Consider the following 15,819-nt stretch of genomic DNA (forward strand, 5'->3'; position numbering starts at 1 on the left):
CTACCAGACATAGAGCTGTCAAGCCCTTGTGCTCATGTTGAAAGAAAGGTCTAGTTTATTAAAGAAATCGTCAAACGGTTATCGGCGAGGTAATGGTACAGTACATGTAACCAAATAAATAAGAACCAAGTTTGGTTCTTTGTAACTTTTGCTGGCCCTCAGTTTGGAATTTACCTCAGTAATCTAACACAGGAGTTGGGTGAATTTATTTGAATTAAAAAGTGCAGGGCCTAAAGTGCAACATTCAACTCAGGCTTTGAGAGGATGCACAAAATAAGTGTGTGCTCCTTTAGGGTTTCAGGACGAAAGAGTATAATCTTACTAAGATGATCCCTGTGGGTGTCACATCCAATAACACAGGCCTTATTTCACAAATACCTCAGAAACAATGGTTTATTTTAACACACACACACACCCCTGGTTTTCTGTGGGTAAGCAGGGACACTTTTGACCATGACAGGATCCAAACACACTATTAGAAATGGAATCTTGCAGCACACCTTTTCACCATGCGGCGTTAACCACAGTGAGAGGTTAATAAGAACACAACAAAAGAAGGAAGCAACCCAAAACAACACAACAAACCGATAGGGGTCGGTCCATTTGGAAATGAATCAGCCAATAAGATGTCAGTTTATATTTATGTGTCCTGAGGTCTTTCCCATGAGCCTGCATCCTGTTTTGAGGGGTTCGAGGGGACTTGTGCTGCTTTATGGCTGCCAGATCAGCAGATCTCAGACCCTTAGGTTATACAAATAGAGATGATAGGCCACTGTTCTCAGTGGAGAATATAGTACACTGTGCTATCTGTGCCCAGGGAAACAAATCAGAGAACCTTTTACTGGCAACGGTGTCAGTTCTATTATTAAGTGTCTTCCCATAACCATGACAGGGTTTTAAAAAATGTATTTATACATGTTTTTTCTCATTGAGATAATATCTCTTTTCCAAGCTAGACTTGGTTCAATTGCATTAGAAGCCCCTGTCTCATCTGTTCAGGGAAATGAATGACCTGGTTCATGTTCATTTAGGGCATTCTGTGGGAAATGATTTACAACATCAAATAGAAAATACAAATGAGTGTTTCTTATTGGACAAAATCCAGGTAGTCCCTCCTCTCTTTTTTCGGTTGTTTTGTGCCCAATAAAAATTATTCTGGTTAGTTGCATAGCTCTTAAAGCTCATATAAAAAAAGCAAGACAATATATTCTGTTACATAGATAATTTACTTAAGAAAATACAAACAATATAAATATATATTTTACAGTAGTTCATAATATAATCATTGTAATATCCTTCAAATGCTGTACATGTAAAACACAGTGAACAGATAAACACAGAAGCAAGAGTGCAACTTCAATTGAACATTGCATAAAACTGTACGTAACACTGTCACAAAATTGACATGACACCATCAAAACCATTCTCCATTTATGCTAATATTCTTTCTTTATTAGCTGTAACATGCACAGCCGTAGCTTTGACTTGCCTGCATGGCATCCAAACAGCCAACCTAACATTTTGATACACGTGTGACTTATGATATTTTATTATCATTGTAGTGTCAATTTGTGTAAAATGTTGGTCATTGACTGTAGTCAATGGTGGATGTCACTTCAAGCAGCAGGTGACTTATCTTGTCATCTCTATACATTAGTTTGACCTTTGGCGGTTTCACTTGAAGTTCAGTCATACGAGCGGGAAAAAAGCAGAACAAGAGGGTTACCCCAAATGCAGTGACTGTGACTCAGCATGTCACAGTCAAAAACAGGATGGAACTGCTCTTCTTCTAGTGTTATCTCTGTAATAAATATCTATTCATATGGTTTAGGACATACTTTCCTCACCAGGGATTTCCCATGGCTTGTTTTTCTTGTTTAAAATAGTCCCTAACATTACAAAATAAAGTAAGGAATCATATCCTACCTTCTATGACATTCAACTTAGAAATGCACTGTAATACAGACTTAATAGGAATGACAACTGTGTGAATTCAGTATGTATGTAACAATGTCCTATATAAAAGGCAGAAAGCTAAAACAAATGTAATTCAATGAACTCTCTACAGGTTGGTCAGTCCTTGTTGTCACTTTGTAACTGCATTGTTCTTGTCACAAGCTCTCCTCCTCATCATTCTCACTGACCTGCTGGGGCAAGTGTTGGGTAAGGACAATCCATAATTGGGGAATTTCTAGTGTTCATGATTGGTCTTGTGGGCTAGGCCTATGCAGGTAATAAGGGCAAGATCTCTTTACGAGAACAAATGCAACATGGATAGCTTCCACATGAATAGCAAAGCAATCTATCTTCAAAAACAACATTGATTGTCTCGAATCCTTGCAATTACACGATTTTGATTGATATGAAGTTGATCATGGAGATGGTGGGAAAAGCTGAATGCTACGCAATTAAGGATTCCAGTCTGGCAGGGGTTCACTGCAGCATTGATTAAGCTTTGCCAAATTCTCTGTGAAGAAAGAGTTGGGTTGGTGTTATCGTCTCTCACTCCACTCTGTCATTCAACTGACATATTGTAGGGAGAAAACCTAAAGAACTAAGGGCCAGATTAGAATGCATTAAAAAGGCTTCTTCTCTCCAGTGAAACAAAACAGGTCCTTGTTTCTGTTAAAGCCTCACTGATCCACAGTATCACTTAATTTATCAAACCGCTCATTTGCCTTCACAGCCTCTCCATGTATGGTAGCAACCGGAGAGGATTTCGGGGGGGAAATATATTTTATATCAAGGGGAAAACCACATTGCTGGACCCTAGCGTTGTAAAATTGCGCATAATTATTTAGTACAGGCTTTTTCGAAAGTGAGTTCATCAAAAACAGGAAAGGTATCTGCAGTGCCCTACAAGCTGTTAAAACAAGCTACATTTTTTTTTACTGCAGGTGTTCCGACAGTACTGCTTCCTCTGGAGTTATTGCTTCAATCCTGTTTTTGGTCTCCACTTACCGCACCATACCTACTGTACATCTACCAGTGAAAAATACAAACATTCTGTTATGAAAATAATATTCACTGTAACTATCCTACAGAGGGTGAAACAATTCACTTCTATACAGTACTTCCTATTTATGTCCCATAAATAGGAACTGTAAATTCTATAAAACACAAAGTGTATACTATTGTAGTGTCACAGTCATCTAAAGAACTGCAGCCATAACCTTCAAACCCTGTGGTTTCATAATGATGTGCTGATGTTGAAATTAGTTGGCTCTCCACTCTGCCATTACATGGCATTGGTGGGGATGTTTGCGTTATGCGCTCCCTACTTAGTGTAATTTAGTGGCATCAAACACACATTCAAAAGCAGGTTAATAATGTAAAAAAAAGACAAATACAATCAAATGAAAGTGCAAACTACAGCATTGATAAAGAGAGGCCTTGGTGTTTGGCCATAAATCTGGATCAGCAAATCTAATGCACATCAGCTGACCCTGTGCAGTCATAAAATATTTTGCCCAAGTGGAAATGGCTAAATGTCTATAAACTGTATGTGCACATGATGATGCTAATTAATAAAAGTGACCACAATCATACTCTTGGGTTTTCACATGACTGTCTGTTATTCCCTAGAAGAAGAGAACAACATCTTCAATTTATGATACTTCTATAAACCACAAATCTGACCCAAAATGAGTCACAGTACTTCCTGGATGATAAAATGTAATAAAGTCATGTTGTTGTGGTCATGGTTTTTGTGTATTTATTTTTCGTTTAACTTGAAGACTTGGCTGCCATGTTCCAGAGTTAAAATGAGGAAATAGTGCACACTTCACATTGAAAATTCTCTGCTTAGTAGTCCCTCTGAGGAGACACATTTCCAGCATCTCTTTCTCCCCAATCACAGGACACATTCTTCAGGCCCTGAAGCTACTGTTGAGGTTACGCCTCCTGAGGTGGCACACCTTGGAGAGCACCACCAGCACCACGATCAGCACCAAAGCCATCACCACAATGACGATGATGCTAGCGCTCTTACTGTCCAGCTTCTGACACTGTTCCTGCGTCACGCTCCTAATGTTCAACTCCACTAGCTCTGAATTCTCCATGTAATGGCAGGTTACTGTGGCGATGTCCGGGACGACCACATTGGAGCGTTGGAGCATGTTGAGGAAGCGGGGGTTGCTACAGCAACTGAGGGGGTTCGAGCCCATGTAAAGGGTTTTGAGCGTCCGCTCCAGGACCACGACTGTGTCGTACTCCAGGGTGACTAGGTTGTTGTTCTGCAGGTTCAGGGACTCTATGGAGGGCTCCTTGTTCCACAAGGGGAGAGTGCTCAGCTTGTTGGTGGACAGGTCCACAAATTTGAGACTGCTTAGCAGGGAAAGGTCTGTGTTCAGTTCTGTGATGTGGTTCTCTCTCAATGACAGGTGAGTTAGGAAGTTCTCCAGACCAGAGAAAGAATTCTGGTGAATATCCAAGCCTGGGTTTAGGGACAGGTCCAGCAACCTGAGCATGGTGCCATTGAAGGCATACGGTGGCAGAACTTCAAGACTGTTTTCAGAGAGGTTCAAGAAGTGCAAGCTTGGGATGGATGCAAAGGAGACACAGCCTGATGGATCCTGGGAGTTGTGGTCTGTCTGTGGTGGTTTTCGCTGTGAGGGGCAGACTTTCAGGTAGTTCTGCTGGAGGTGAAGGCCTCTGATGCTGGGCAGTCTTTGGAACGGTCCAGAGTCCATGTTTCTGAGAACATTCCCTTGTAAGAAGAGTTCCTGCAGTGACCTTAGGGTGTTCTCCCCAAATGAGAGTTTCTGTAGGGCATTGTAACTCAGGTCCAGGGTCTTCAGAGAGTTCAGAGGGCTCTCCTGATCTACAGAAAAGGTCCTGATACAATTATTACTGATGTTGAGGTGCTCAAGGGACACCATGCTGCAGAAGAAAGACTGCGGTATGCTATTGATCTGGTTGTAGCTCATGTTGAGGTACATAAGCCTTGAGAGGTCCTGGTGTAGGCTGGTTCCACCTGACTGTGTGTGAGGCACAAACGTGTCTCTGAAGTGCTCCATCTCATCCGCTGTCCCCGTGGTGTTGATGCTCATCAGGCGGTTACTGGACAAATCCAGGTACATGAGCTTGTTTTTTCTTGGGAGAACGGGGAAGTAGTGGATCTTGTTTTCCCTCAGGTCGAGGTAGAGGAGCTCGTACTCTAGGTCTGAGTCTGTGGTTTGGAAGCACTCCATGCTGTTCCTACTGAGGTTCAGCACCTTCAGTTGGGAAAGGTTAAAGTCAGTGATACAAGTGATGGAGTTAATGGACAAATCAAGCTCGGAGAGATGGATCAGCGAGTCAAATGCTCCATCATCGATCTCTAAGATGACATTGTTGTGAAGGTCAATGTTTCTCAAGGCCAAAGATCCACAAAAGGTATCCTTGCCCACTTTGGTGATACTATTGCCATTCAGAGAAAGGTTAATGAGTTCTGGGGCTTCACTGAGAAAGAAGTCAGTCATCCCTGTGTACAGGCCATTGCCTGAGAGGTCAAGCCTCTTCACGGCCGCAAGAGGCCCAATGCTGGTTTTCAAAACAGCAAAAACATCCAAGTAATTACTGGAGAGGTCCAGCACTTGCAGATTGGTCATGTCTTTGAACAGACCCGGCTGGATGAACTGGATCTTGTTGGAGTGGAGGTTCAGATGATGAACGGTGGTGTAGATTGATAGAACCTCTTGGGTAAGGTTTTGTAGAAGGTTCCGAGATAGATCCAGCTTTTGAATATCATGGGGAAGCTTGGCCGGAACAGTCCTCAGGTTCAGATCGTTGCAGTACACATCATTCTGTACCTGTGGACAAAACAAGGAGAGATAACTACATGAGCTTTGAACTTCACGGCACCACTGCACACTCCCAAATGACTGCAAGTCACCTTGACACTTTTCACTCTCACAAACCAAATGGTTTGGCACATGTAGAGAGTTGTTTTATTGGCCATTGTATCTGTGTTTTTTGGCAGTCAAGGGAGACTGTTAGGCTTGTTGTGGGGTTTTCACCTCATAAAACAAGCTCTTGTTACACCCCCTCTTCCACCCAGGGATTTTCAGAACGCCTGGTTGACAAAGAGTCTCTTTCCATTATTATTTCAAACATTCAACGATTAACTTATCAGTGTGGCTGGTAATTTAAACCATATGGCATAAGCCCTCTCTCTAAATACAGCCCATAAAACACACATACGTGCACACGCGCACACACACACACACTCAACTCACATAAAACAAAGTGGATTTAGGTTCATGTCAAACATTTGAAGTCAGTAGCAGGCCTTCATTTTTTTTTTGCAAAATGTCAAGCTTTTTGAATGCTTTCTTCTGGCTTTTATGAACAAATGTTACCTTATACATTTCTGATGTATAATTGAAATAGCCTGCAAATCATAACAATATATGATTATATTGTTTTTATACAATAAAGCTATCATGGGTCATATATCATTATAAGATCTAAAGATGTTATAACAGAAAGAGAAAGAAAGTTAGGTACAGCACATCCGTAAAACCCCAACTTGATGTTTCCATCTACTTATTATTCTATTTTAATCTCTTTGGTGCAATTTTCACAAGTATGTGGTACATTTTCACAATGCTTAGTACAAAACTCCAAACAGATAATCAAAAAGACAGTTGTTTCAAAACTTAATTGACTAAGTATAACACACAAAATCATACAGTCACTTATTCACCAAACTTAATCAGTGTTTCATCTAGAAATACTGTACATGTTTCACATTGCAATACACGGTCATATACATTTGAAGTCGGAAGTTTACATACACTTAGGTTGGAGTCTTTAAAACTTGTTTTTCAACCACTCCACACATTTCTTGTTAACAAACTACAGTTTTGGCAAGTCGGTTAGGACGTCTACTTTGTTCATGACACAAGTAATTTTTCCAACAATTGTTTACAGACTTCACTGTATCACAATTTCAGTGGCTCAGAAGTTTACATTCACTCAATTAGTATTTAGTAGCATTGCCTTTAAATTCTTTAACTTGTGTCAAATGTTCCGGAGAGCCTTCCACAAGCTTCCCACAATAAGTTGGGTGAATTTTGGCCCATTCCTCCTGACAGAGTTGGTGTAACTGAGTCAGGTTTGTAGGCCTCCTTGCTCGCACACGCTTTTCCAGTTCTGCCCACACATTTTCTATAGGATTGAGGTCAGGGCTTTGTGATGGCCACTCCAATGCCTTGACTTTGTTGTCCTTAAGCCATTTTGCCACAACTTTGGAAGTATGCTTGGGGTCATTGTCCATTTGTGACCAAGCTTTAACTTCCTGACTGATGTCTTGAGATGTTGCTTCAATATATCCACATAATTTTCCTGTCTCATGATGCCATCTACTTTGCTGCAGTCCCTCCTGCAGCAAAGCACCCCCACAACATGATATTGCCACCCCTGTGCTTCACAGTTGGGATGGTATTCTCCCCCTTTTTCCTCCAAATATTATTATTATTATTATTATTATATTACATAACGATGGTCATTATGGTCAACCAGTTCTATTTTTGTTTCATCAGACCAGAGGATATTTCTCCAAAAAGTATGATCTTTGTCCCCATGTGCAGTTGCAAACCGCAGTCTGGCTTTTTAATGGCTGTTTTGGAGCAGTTGCTTCTTCCTTGCTGAGCGTCCTTTCAGGTTATGTCGACATAGGACTCATTTTACTGTGGATATAGATACTGTACCTGTCACCTCCAGTATTTCCACAAGGTCCTTTGCTGTTGTTCTGGGATTGATTTGCACTTTTTGCACCAAAGTACATACATCTCTAGGAGTCAGAACGCGTCTCCTTCCTCAGCGGTATGACGGCTGCATGGTTCCCGTGGTGTTTATACTTGCGTACTATTGTTTGTACAGATGAACGCCATACCTTCAGGCATTTGGAAATTGCTCCTAAGGATGAACCAGACTTGTGGAGGTCTACAATTTTTTTCTGAGGTCTTGGCTGATTTCTTTTCATTTTCCCATGATGTCAAGTAAAGAGGCAATGGAGTCTGAAGGTAGGCCTTGAAATACATTCACAGGTGAACCTCCAATTGACTCAAATTATGCCAACTACCCTATCAGAAGCTTCTAAAGCCATGACATAATTTTCTGGAATTTTCCAAGCTGTTTATTAAAGGCACAGTCAACTTAGTGTTTGTAAACTTCTGACCTTCTGGAATTGTGACACAGTGAATTATAAGTTAAATAATCTGACTACACAATTGTTGGAAAAATTACTTGTCTTGTGCACAAAGTAGATGTCCTAGCCGACTTGTCAAAACTATAGTTTGTTAACAATAAATTTGTGGAGTGGTTGAAAAACAAGTTTTAATGACTCCAACCTCAGTTTATGTAAATGTCCGACTTCAACTGTATGTGTGGTAAAGTAGTCAATAGTTAAGTATTTGTTCCCATATTCATAGCACGCAATGACTACATCAAGCTTGTGACTCTACACATTTGTTGTACGCGTTTCCTCTTTGATTTGGTTGCATTTCAGATGATATTTTTACCCAATAGAAATGTATGGTAAATAATGACCTGTCATTTTGGAGGCACTTTTATTAAAAATAAGAATAGAATAGGTTTCTAAACACTTCTACATGAAAGTGAATGCTACCATGATTATGGACAATCCTGAGTGAATCGTGAATAATGATGAGTGAGAAAGTAACAGATATCATACCCCCAAGACATGCTAACCTCTCACCGTGACAATAACAGCATTTTTTTAGCGTTCTTTTGGGGAAGGTGGGTATTCACGATTCATTCAGGATTATCCGTAATCATGGTAGCATCCACATTCATAGAAACAATATTGATGCTTATATCGATACCTATTCTTATTCTATTCTTAAAAGTGACTGCAAAGTGACTTCACCCAACATGGATGACAATAACCTCATATTAAAGCCCACATTCTGCACTTTAACCTCATAGTCATCGTTTGATTTCAAATCCAAACGTTTTACGTATACAGCCAAAATAAGAAAAAATACTTATCAGTCTCAATAATTATGAAGAGCACTATATGTATCTTACATGTTTTGTTGTTGGATTAACTGGTTTTTAAAATAACAAAATTGAGAAGATATCATTATGATGTGCTTTGGTGACTAAACTAATGTACTCATTATATTCACAGTAAACATTGGTTGTATGGTGAAAGATGTCTACAAACAAAATGTATGCACAATGAAAGCTTTTGTGTTAAAAGTGTCACCAGTTTGTAGTTTTGTTCTAAGAGTTTAGAAAATGCATCACATACTTGTGAAAATAGTACCAAAGCTATGAAATAAAACGTAGAGAATGCATAAACAATGAACACTGCCTCTAAAAATGAAAACATCTCCTTCTAGTCCGTTCCATTCAAACTGGCACGCTATGATATCTGTTCTTGCAGTCTAAAGAGCCAATTTCCTGCCCAGCTCCAATTCATCCTGCCTGTTTATACAGTTTAGTCGTTAGTAGTCAGGAATGCAATACATTCCCAGAACTACAGCAATATGAATTTCGTATCAGATATTGTTTTCTTGTGTCTTCGCAGAGGGTGGAAAAATTAGAGAAGGAAAACACCAAAGGACTTTAATGTTCTATGGACTCAGGGCAGAAAGCTAGTGTATGCCAGAGCCTCCTTTAGTTAAAGACTATCAAAGAAAATTGTGTAACATCAGGTCCAGATTGATAGTTCCTGAGAGAGGGAAAATTCCCTTATGGAAAGCAGCCCTGGGGATGCTTCATCCAAATACGGAGCTAGACCGAGATTACACATTTGTCACGGCAACCATTTAGACCGAGGAAGTTAGTCAGTCAGTCTACCCAAGGAAGATGCCAAGAAGAGTCCGACTTTATGTCCAGCTATGTCTAAAAACGTACATTAATGTAGGTGCTTGGAGGATGAGAGTTGAACACACTGTATGAAAGTGATTTGAGACATCACAAGCACAGTGCAGAGCTGTGAGGTAATGGAACATGTGCCTCCTCTATGGCTATAGTTTACTTGTATCTTGCACTCTCACACACACTCCTATTCTTCTCCATCTCAAAATGAAACAGTGGAGAGGTGCGACTACATTTGGGTTCTGTTATCTGCTGTTCAGAGCATGAGGAAACAGCATGGCTAGAATAACAACAAGGATCGCTTTCATATCACAAGACTTCAATAGAAACGTTCTCTGCCACCAGAGAATTAGAATTATTTTGGATATACAGTACATGAGAAAACTGCCAAAACTCTCAGATAATAACATCAAGGTACACACAAGCAGTATTGTCAGATTTATCAATAAAACACAGGATACTCTATCAAAACCGATAACAGAAACATCAGTTATCAGCAACTATCAACACTATTCCTCCCCTCTGTGTAACTATAATCAGGGGTCCCACATAAAAATAAGTACCCCAATACCTATTTATTGTATTGCACACATTAACACTTTGTGAAAAGTGCATTCCAAATAAATGTATTCATATTTTACATGGCAGTTACATAGTTTACACATTACGTAGTTTCAGCTGACATACTTATTTGTGGTTGACAGCTATGAAAACATTCAAAAAGTCTGCTACTGCGGCAACTCAGTTCAGGGTCACTTACCACTTGGCAGTGGGACAGCTGGCGTGAGGGATGTAACAAGGATTCTGCCACATCACTGACAATAGCCAGGACCAGCCAGAGGTAGGCTGCCATGGTGCTGTGACACACAGAGAGAGGGGAGGAGAGAAGAGACAGAGCAGACATGAGTGCAGGAAACACAATGATGGGGTTATGACATGAACTGAGACCATCCACAGGAGGAATTCCTAACAGGGAAGTTGTTTCTCTGGACACGGTTGCCTTTGTTTGACTTGTCATTGTTCATTTATTCCACTTGTGACGTCAAATCGCTGGTACTAAAAATGCATTACTGATCTTAACTGAAAACGTTTTGGGAAGCACTTTGCAGGAATATTAAATCCTGTGAGAGTTCAATTGTGATTATTTCTTAAATCATGAAAATGATTACGCTTGTTACCTCAATGTCTCTGGTGTCTGCTGACCACCAATTTCATTTGCAAACTTTTTTTTGTATTTATTAAGGATCCCCATTAGCTGCTGCCAAGGCAACTACTCTTCCTGGGGTCCTAGGGTCCATCAACATTAAAGCAGTTAAACCTAATCAGTCACAATATGACCCTACATGAAAATATGGAATACTTTACAATATTTCAAGGAATGAGAGTAAAAGAGAGATTGGTTTGCTAAATAAGAGTAAGTGTAGTGGATAGGTAAAACATTTTAGCATGCCACTATATTTAGTTCTTGTTCCTCTCAGGCTTGTTTTTAGTCTTAAGTGACGCAAAAGGAATCTCCCACTGATCACTCAAGCCAAGATCTAAAAGGTTATTAATTATTATTGGAACAAAGGTAGTCTTCAACCAACAACAATGACTTGTTTTGGTTCTTACAGCTGAAGTGCTGACCTTTTTAAAATCGTAGATATTTACTGCCTCACCAGAAATAGTATAATGTGACTGCTAAAACTAATTCCAGAGATGAAAGTGTGATTCTCCCTCCGTGCCCTATTTGTCTTTTGTACAAAGCCTCAAAGGTCTCAGACTGTTTTTAGGTAGAATGAAAAAGTTGCAGAAATTAATAGAATTGTCGGGTCATACATCTACCGCATAAAGCAAGACTGTCATTGCATGACTTTTCTTTGACATGAGCACGATGCTATTATCCACATCACTCAGGTAACAGGGAAATACCCTTTGAATCCTCATTGAACAACGCTCGCCTCAGAGACTTCACAATAGCCCATTAGAACATAACTCACACATTCTCTCTCATATCTTCATCTGTACACAAATCCACACATTTTCTCATTCTCTCCCTTACTCTTTTACATAGGACATGTCTTTACCTACTCCACAACCACCACTGCTAAGTATCTCAGTCTCCTCTCCTCTGCCCTCTGTTGCACAGCTGAGGACCATTCTACCCTTCTCCAAGGCATTCCTACCATTCACCCTAACCAGCAAGTAACAGAAACCACACACGTCAGTATATTATCGTTGTCCATAGGTGTTTACCTCTCTTCGAAATGGTTACTTTCCCCTGCAGTCTTCTGCTCATGCTGCTGCTCCTGTGGTAATCTTACATCCTCACTGACACACACTCCCACACAAACACTCTCACACACACAGCCGGCTCTACCCTGCGCCTTTCAGTGCTGGTCAAGGGGTAACACATCCTGTGAGAATATCCGGCATCATTGTTGCTTTCCCCCTTCCCTTTTTTAGGGAAATACCTTATATGGGATTGGGAAGTCCATTCTCGCCGTAATTCCTCCAATATCATACTCATTTCTCTCTCTATTTCTTCCTTTCTCTCTCTCTCTCTCTCTCACACACCTTCTCGCTATCTCCATTTAGTCACTTCTCTCTTCCTTTCTCTCTCACGCTATCTTTCTCTTCTCTCTTTCTTCTCCTCCCTCTCTTCATCTATTGTTCATCAATCAGAACAACTGGGTCCTACTTCTTTGTGGCTTGTCATTCCCACATGTTGGCAGTTGCTCATTTTGGAACAGCTGTATACATAGTGAGGTTATAAATTCCTTGTACCTTTCTGTAAACAATTAGGCATGCAAACACATAAACTTCTGAAAGCGCTCGGTTGAAAGATTATTTATTATGTGGTCTCTGTGGCCAGCCAAGTTATCATACGCTAACCAGATTGTTATTCTATTCTTCGGAGAATGATAAACAAACATATTTACAAGACGTACAATTAGGTTACATGTCATGGACATATGGCTAACTTTCAAATACTGTTTAAGCCTCAACTGAAGATGTAAAAGACAGGCACATACAAACGCATGCGTGCGCGAGTGCGCACACACACACACACACACACACACACACACACACACACACACACACACACACACACACACACACACACACACACACACACACACACACACACACACACACACACACACACACACACACACACACACACACACACACACACACACACACACACACACACATTCACTGGCTCACCATTTCCATCCAAGGAGACAATGTCTTCTGAGATGTTGTACCGTTCCAGAATTGAATGGCAGAAATATGTTCCTCTCTCCTCTAGTTCATCCGGAGGTATGCATGAGTCATTGAAGTGAGGGTCTGTCAGTGGCAGTGCGTTTGGCAGCATCCTCAGTCCAGTTATATTGAGCCCAGTGGGGAATCCCATGACATGGTGTGCCTACCTACCCTAAGGGATAAAACTAGATTATCAAGTTTACACTCTTAGAGGGTTCAAAAAGGGTTCTTCTGTTGTCCCCATAGGAGAGCCCTTTTTGGATCCAGGTAAAAAATACTTTTTGGTTCCAGGTAGAACCCTTTTGGGTTCCATGTAGAACCCTCTGTGGAAAGAGTTCTACATGGAACCAAAAATGGTTCTTCAAAGGTTTCTCCTTTGGGGACAGCCAAAGAACCCTTTTAGGTTCTATATAGCACCTTTTTTCTGAGAGTGTAGGATAGACACACTTTCGGTTTTGGTTTCATTTATCCAACCTTGTAAGCAAAATGACGTATTTCAGACATCCATGGGACAGTACTCACCAAGTGAGCAAAATTACGTCTTTTAGATGTGTATGGACATCGGCGTTGGACAGTGCTCACTGGGAAATGTCTTCAGTGCATTATCAATAATAATGGTCTATGGTCTATCCATTTTTACCCAGTGTTGACAGGTTATGAAGTTTATTCACTATCTGTCATTTTACTTAACTCTGGCTCTGAATTAACCCCACTAAAAGTTGAAAGGGTGAACATCTCTAGACACACCTGTTTGTGTGGAAAACAGAACTTTTCAGATTTTTGTTTTTTAAGTATCAAGGTATATGTGTCCCCCTAGTGCCAAAGAAAATGTATTGCACATGTGTGACCTCCGCTCCACATAAATACTATAGAATGTTGAAAACCATTCTTCACTTTGAAAATGACTCCTGTGTAATCTGAAAAGGTTAAAGCTTCTCAGTGGTCATTTAAATTTGATTTGTGACGTTTTTAACTTATAAATCCCTCATGAATTTACTACAACACTGACCCTGTCATATGAGGTCGGCCTACACAACAATGTTAGTTTCAAAATATGTTCAAAATATGTTTAAAAATCGTGCTGATGTCATGAGCTATCAGTTATTGCATCCATAGCTCCATACATTTCTAAAGTACCTGTTAGCTTTAAAAAAAACAATAATAATAATAAGTAAAAGTGGTGGAGCAGAAAAATGAATGACAGATTATGGCTTTAATAAACAGCCAAACAACAGGAAAGAAATAGGTAAATAAACACAGCCAGTCAGCCACATAGATTCAACCACACTACACAATTACCCTCCATCATTTGCTCTCCCTCTACAGTTAGGAGCTCCCCTACATTATACCCTATCTCAGTGGGCCCCCCTGGTGGCGAGGTCTCTCCTCTTTTCCTTTTCCTCTTACATTACAAAGTATGGTGAAGTTGTCCCTAGATGCTGATCTTGGGTCAGTTTTGCACTTTCCCCACTAATGGTTAAGGTTAAATCTGTACCTATAGGGGAAACTTCACCCCGGAGCTTATGTTTACAGAGCTTCATTACAGTACTGCATTGAACCATTTTGTGATGAATGTATCAGATTATTATTTTTTGTCCTATGTCTAGGAGATATGAGATAAGGTATGAGATAAGAAAGCTCAAGAAATATATATATATATATACAGTACCAGTCAAAATTTTGGACACATCTACTCATTCAAGGGTTGTTCTTCTTTTTTTTACATCTTCTACATTGTAGAATAATAGTGAAGACATCAAAACTATGAAATAACACATATGGAATCATGTAGTAACCAAAAAAGTGTGAAAAAAACCAAATATATTGTATATTTGAGATTATTCAAAGTAGCCACCCTTTGACTGGATGACAGCTTTGCACAGTCTTGGCATTCTCTCAACCGGCTTCATGAGGTAGTCACCTGGAATGCAATTTCAATTAACAGGTGTGCCTTGTTAAAAGTTCATTTGTGGAATTTTTTCCTTCTTAATGCGTTTGAGCCAATCAGTTGTGTTGTGACAAGGTAGGGGTGGTATACAGAAGAAAGCCATATTTGATAAAAGACCAAGTCCATATTATGTCAAGAACAGCTCAAATAAGCAAAGAGAAATGACAGTCCGTCAGTACTTTAAGACATGAAGGTCAGTCAATCCGAAAAATGTCAATAACTTTTAAAGTTTCTTCCAGTGCAGTCGTAAAATCCATCAAGTGCTATGATGAAACTGGCTCTCATGAGGACCGCTACAGGAAAGGAAGACCCCGAGTTGGTACATCAGCATTGCCGACTTCAGACGAATCCCGTGGGCCTTTTGGGGGTCGTAGACCAAAACGGAGAATAGCATCGTGAGAGTCATCTTTCCATGAGTGGTCATATTAGTTTGTAGGCCATTCAGATCGTTCGGACGCTACAGACGTTTTCGTGAATAGACAGATTTTCGGGATGTCTCATGGTCTGACAAACACCACTGTAACTCAGCCACTTCCACCGCAGACGTGTAAAGCTGACGTACTGTACAGTAGGTGGATGCTTAAATTGACAGATTTTGATGGGGATTTTTTATTATGTTACTTAGATGGACACACAGGTCAATTGCATTTTCTTCCTCAATGTAGTTCAATGCAGTTTGTTTTGAATTGCTTTTCACTTTATTTCTGCCCTAGATTTATTTACCCAGACAGACATTTCCAAAGCCTATAAGAAAGCCCAAGGCGATATAGTGGCAAGGAAATTCTCCC

The 15,819-nt window shown here is 40.2% G+C and overlaps 1 protein-coding gene across 2 annotated transcripts; it reads right to left on the reverse strand.

Moving 5' to 3' along the window:
- Window positions 1-1,207: 1,207 nt before the first annotated feature.
- LOC124000450 (transforming growth factor beta activator LRRC32-like) lies at window positions 1,208-13,184 on the reverse strand. 2 transcript variants are annotated; one of them, XM_046306809.1, is made up of 3 exons: window positions 13,045-13,184; window positions 10,595-10,691; window positions 1,208-5,792 (listed from the first exon to the last, which is right to left on the reverse strand). In XM_046306809.1, the coding sequence occupies exons 2-3, from the start codon at window positions 10,685-10,687 to the stop codon at window positions 3,870-3,872; spliced, it is 2,016 nt and encodes a 671-aa protein (XP_046162765.1). In that variant the 5' UTR covers window positions 10,688-10,691; window positions 13,045-13,184; the 3' UTR covers window positions 1,208-3,869. The 2 variants fall into 2 exon arrangements, with proteins under 2 accessions (XP_046162765.1, XP_046162764.1); XM_046306808.1 differs by lacking the exon at window positions 13,045-13,184 and adding an exon at window positions 12,070-12,408.
- Between the last annotated feature and the right edge of the window lie 2,635 nt (window positions 13,185-15,819).

This window comes from Oncorhynchus gorbuscha, linkage group LG16 (genome assembly GCF_021184085.1).
Source record: "Oncorhynchus gorbuscha isolate QuinsamMale2020 ecotype Even-year linkage group LG16, OgorEven_v1.0, whole genome shotgun sequence".
Lineage (NCBI taxonomy): Eukaryota > Metazoa > Chordata > Actinopteri > Salmoniformes > Salmonidae > Oncorhynchus > Oncorhynchus gorbuscha.

Bases quoted from the DNA above. Each gene is read 5' to 3' on its own strand.
- LOC124000450 (XM_046306809.1), bottom strand. From the start codon at position 10,687: ATGGCAGCCTACCTCTGGCTGGTCCTGGCTATTGTCAGTGATGTGGCA. The intron at 5,793-10,594 runs GTAAGTGACCCT...TTTTGTCCACAG, and splicing joins AGCTGTCCCACTGCCAAGTG to GTACAGAATGATGTGTACTG.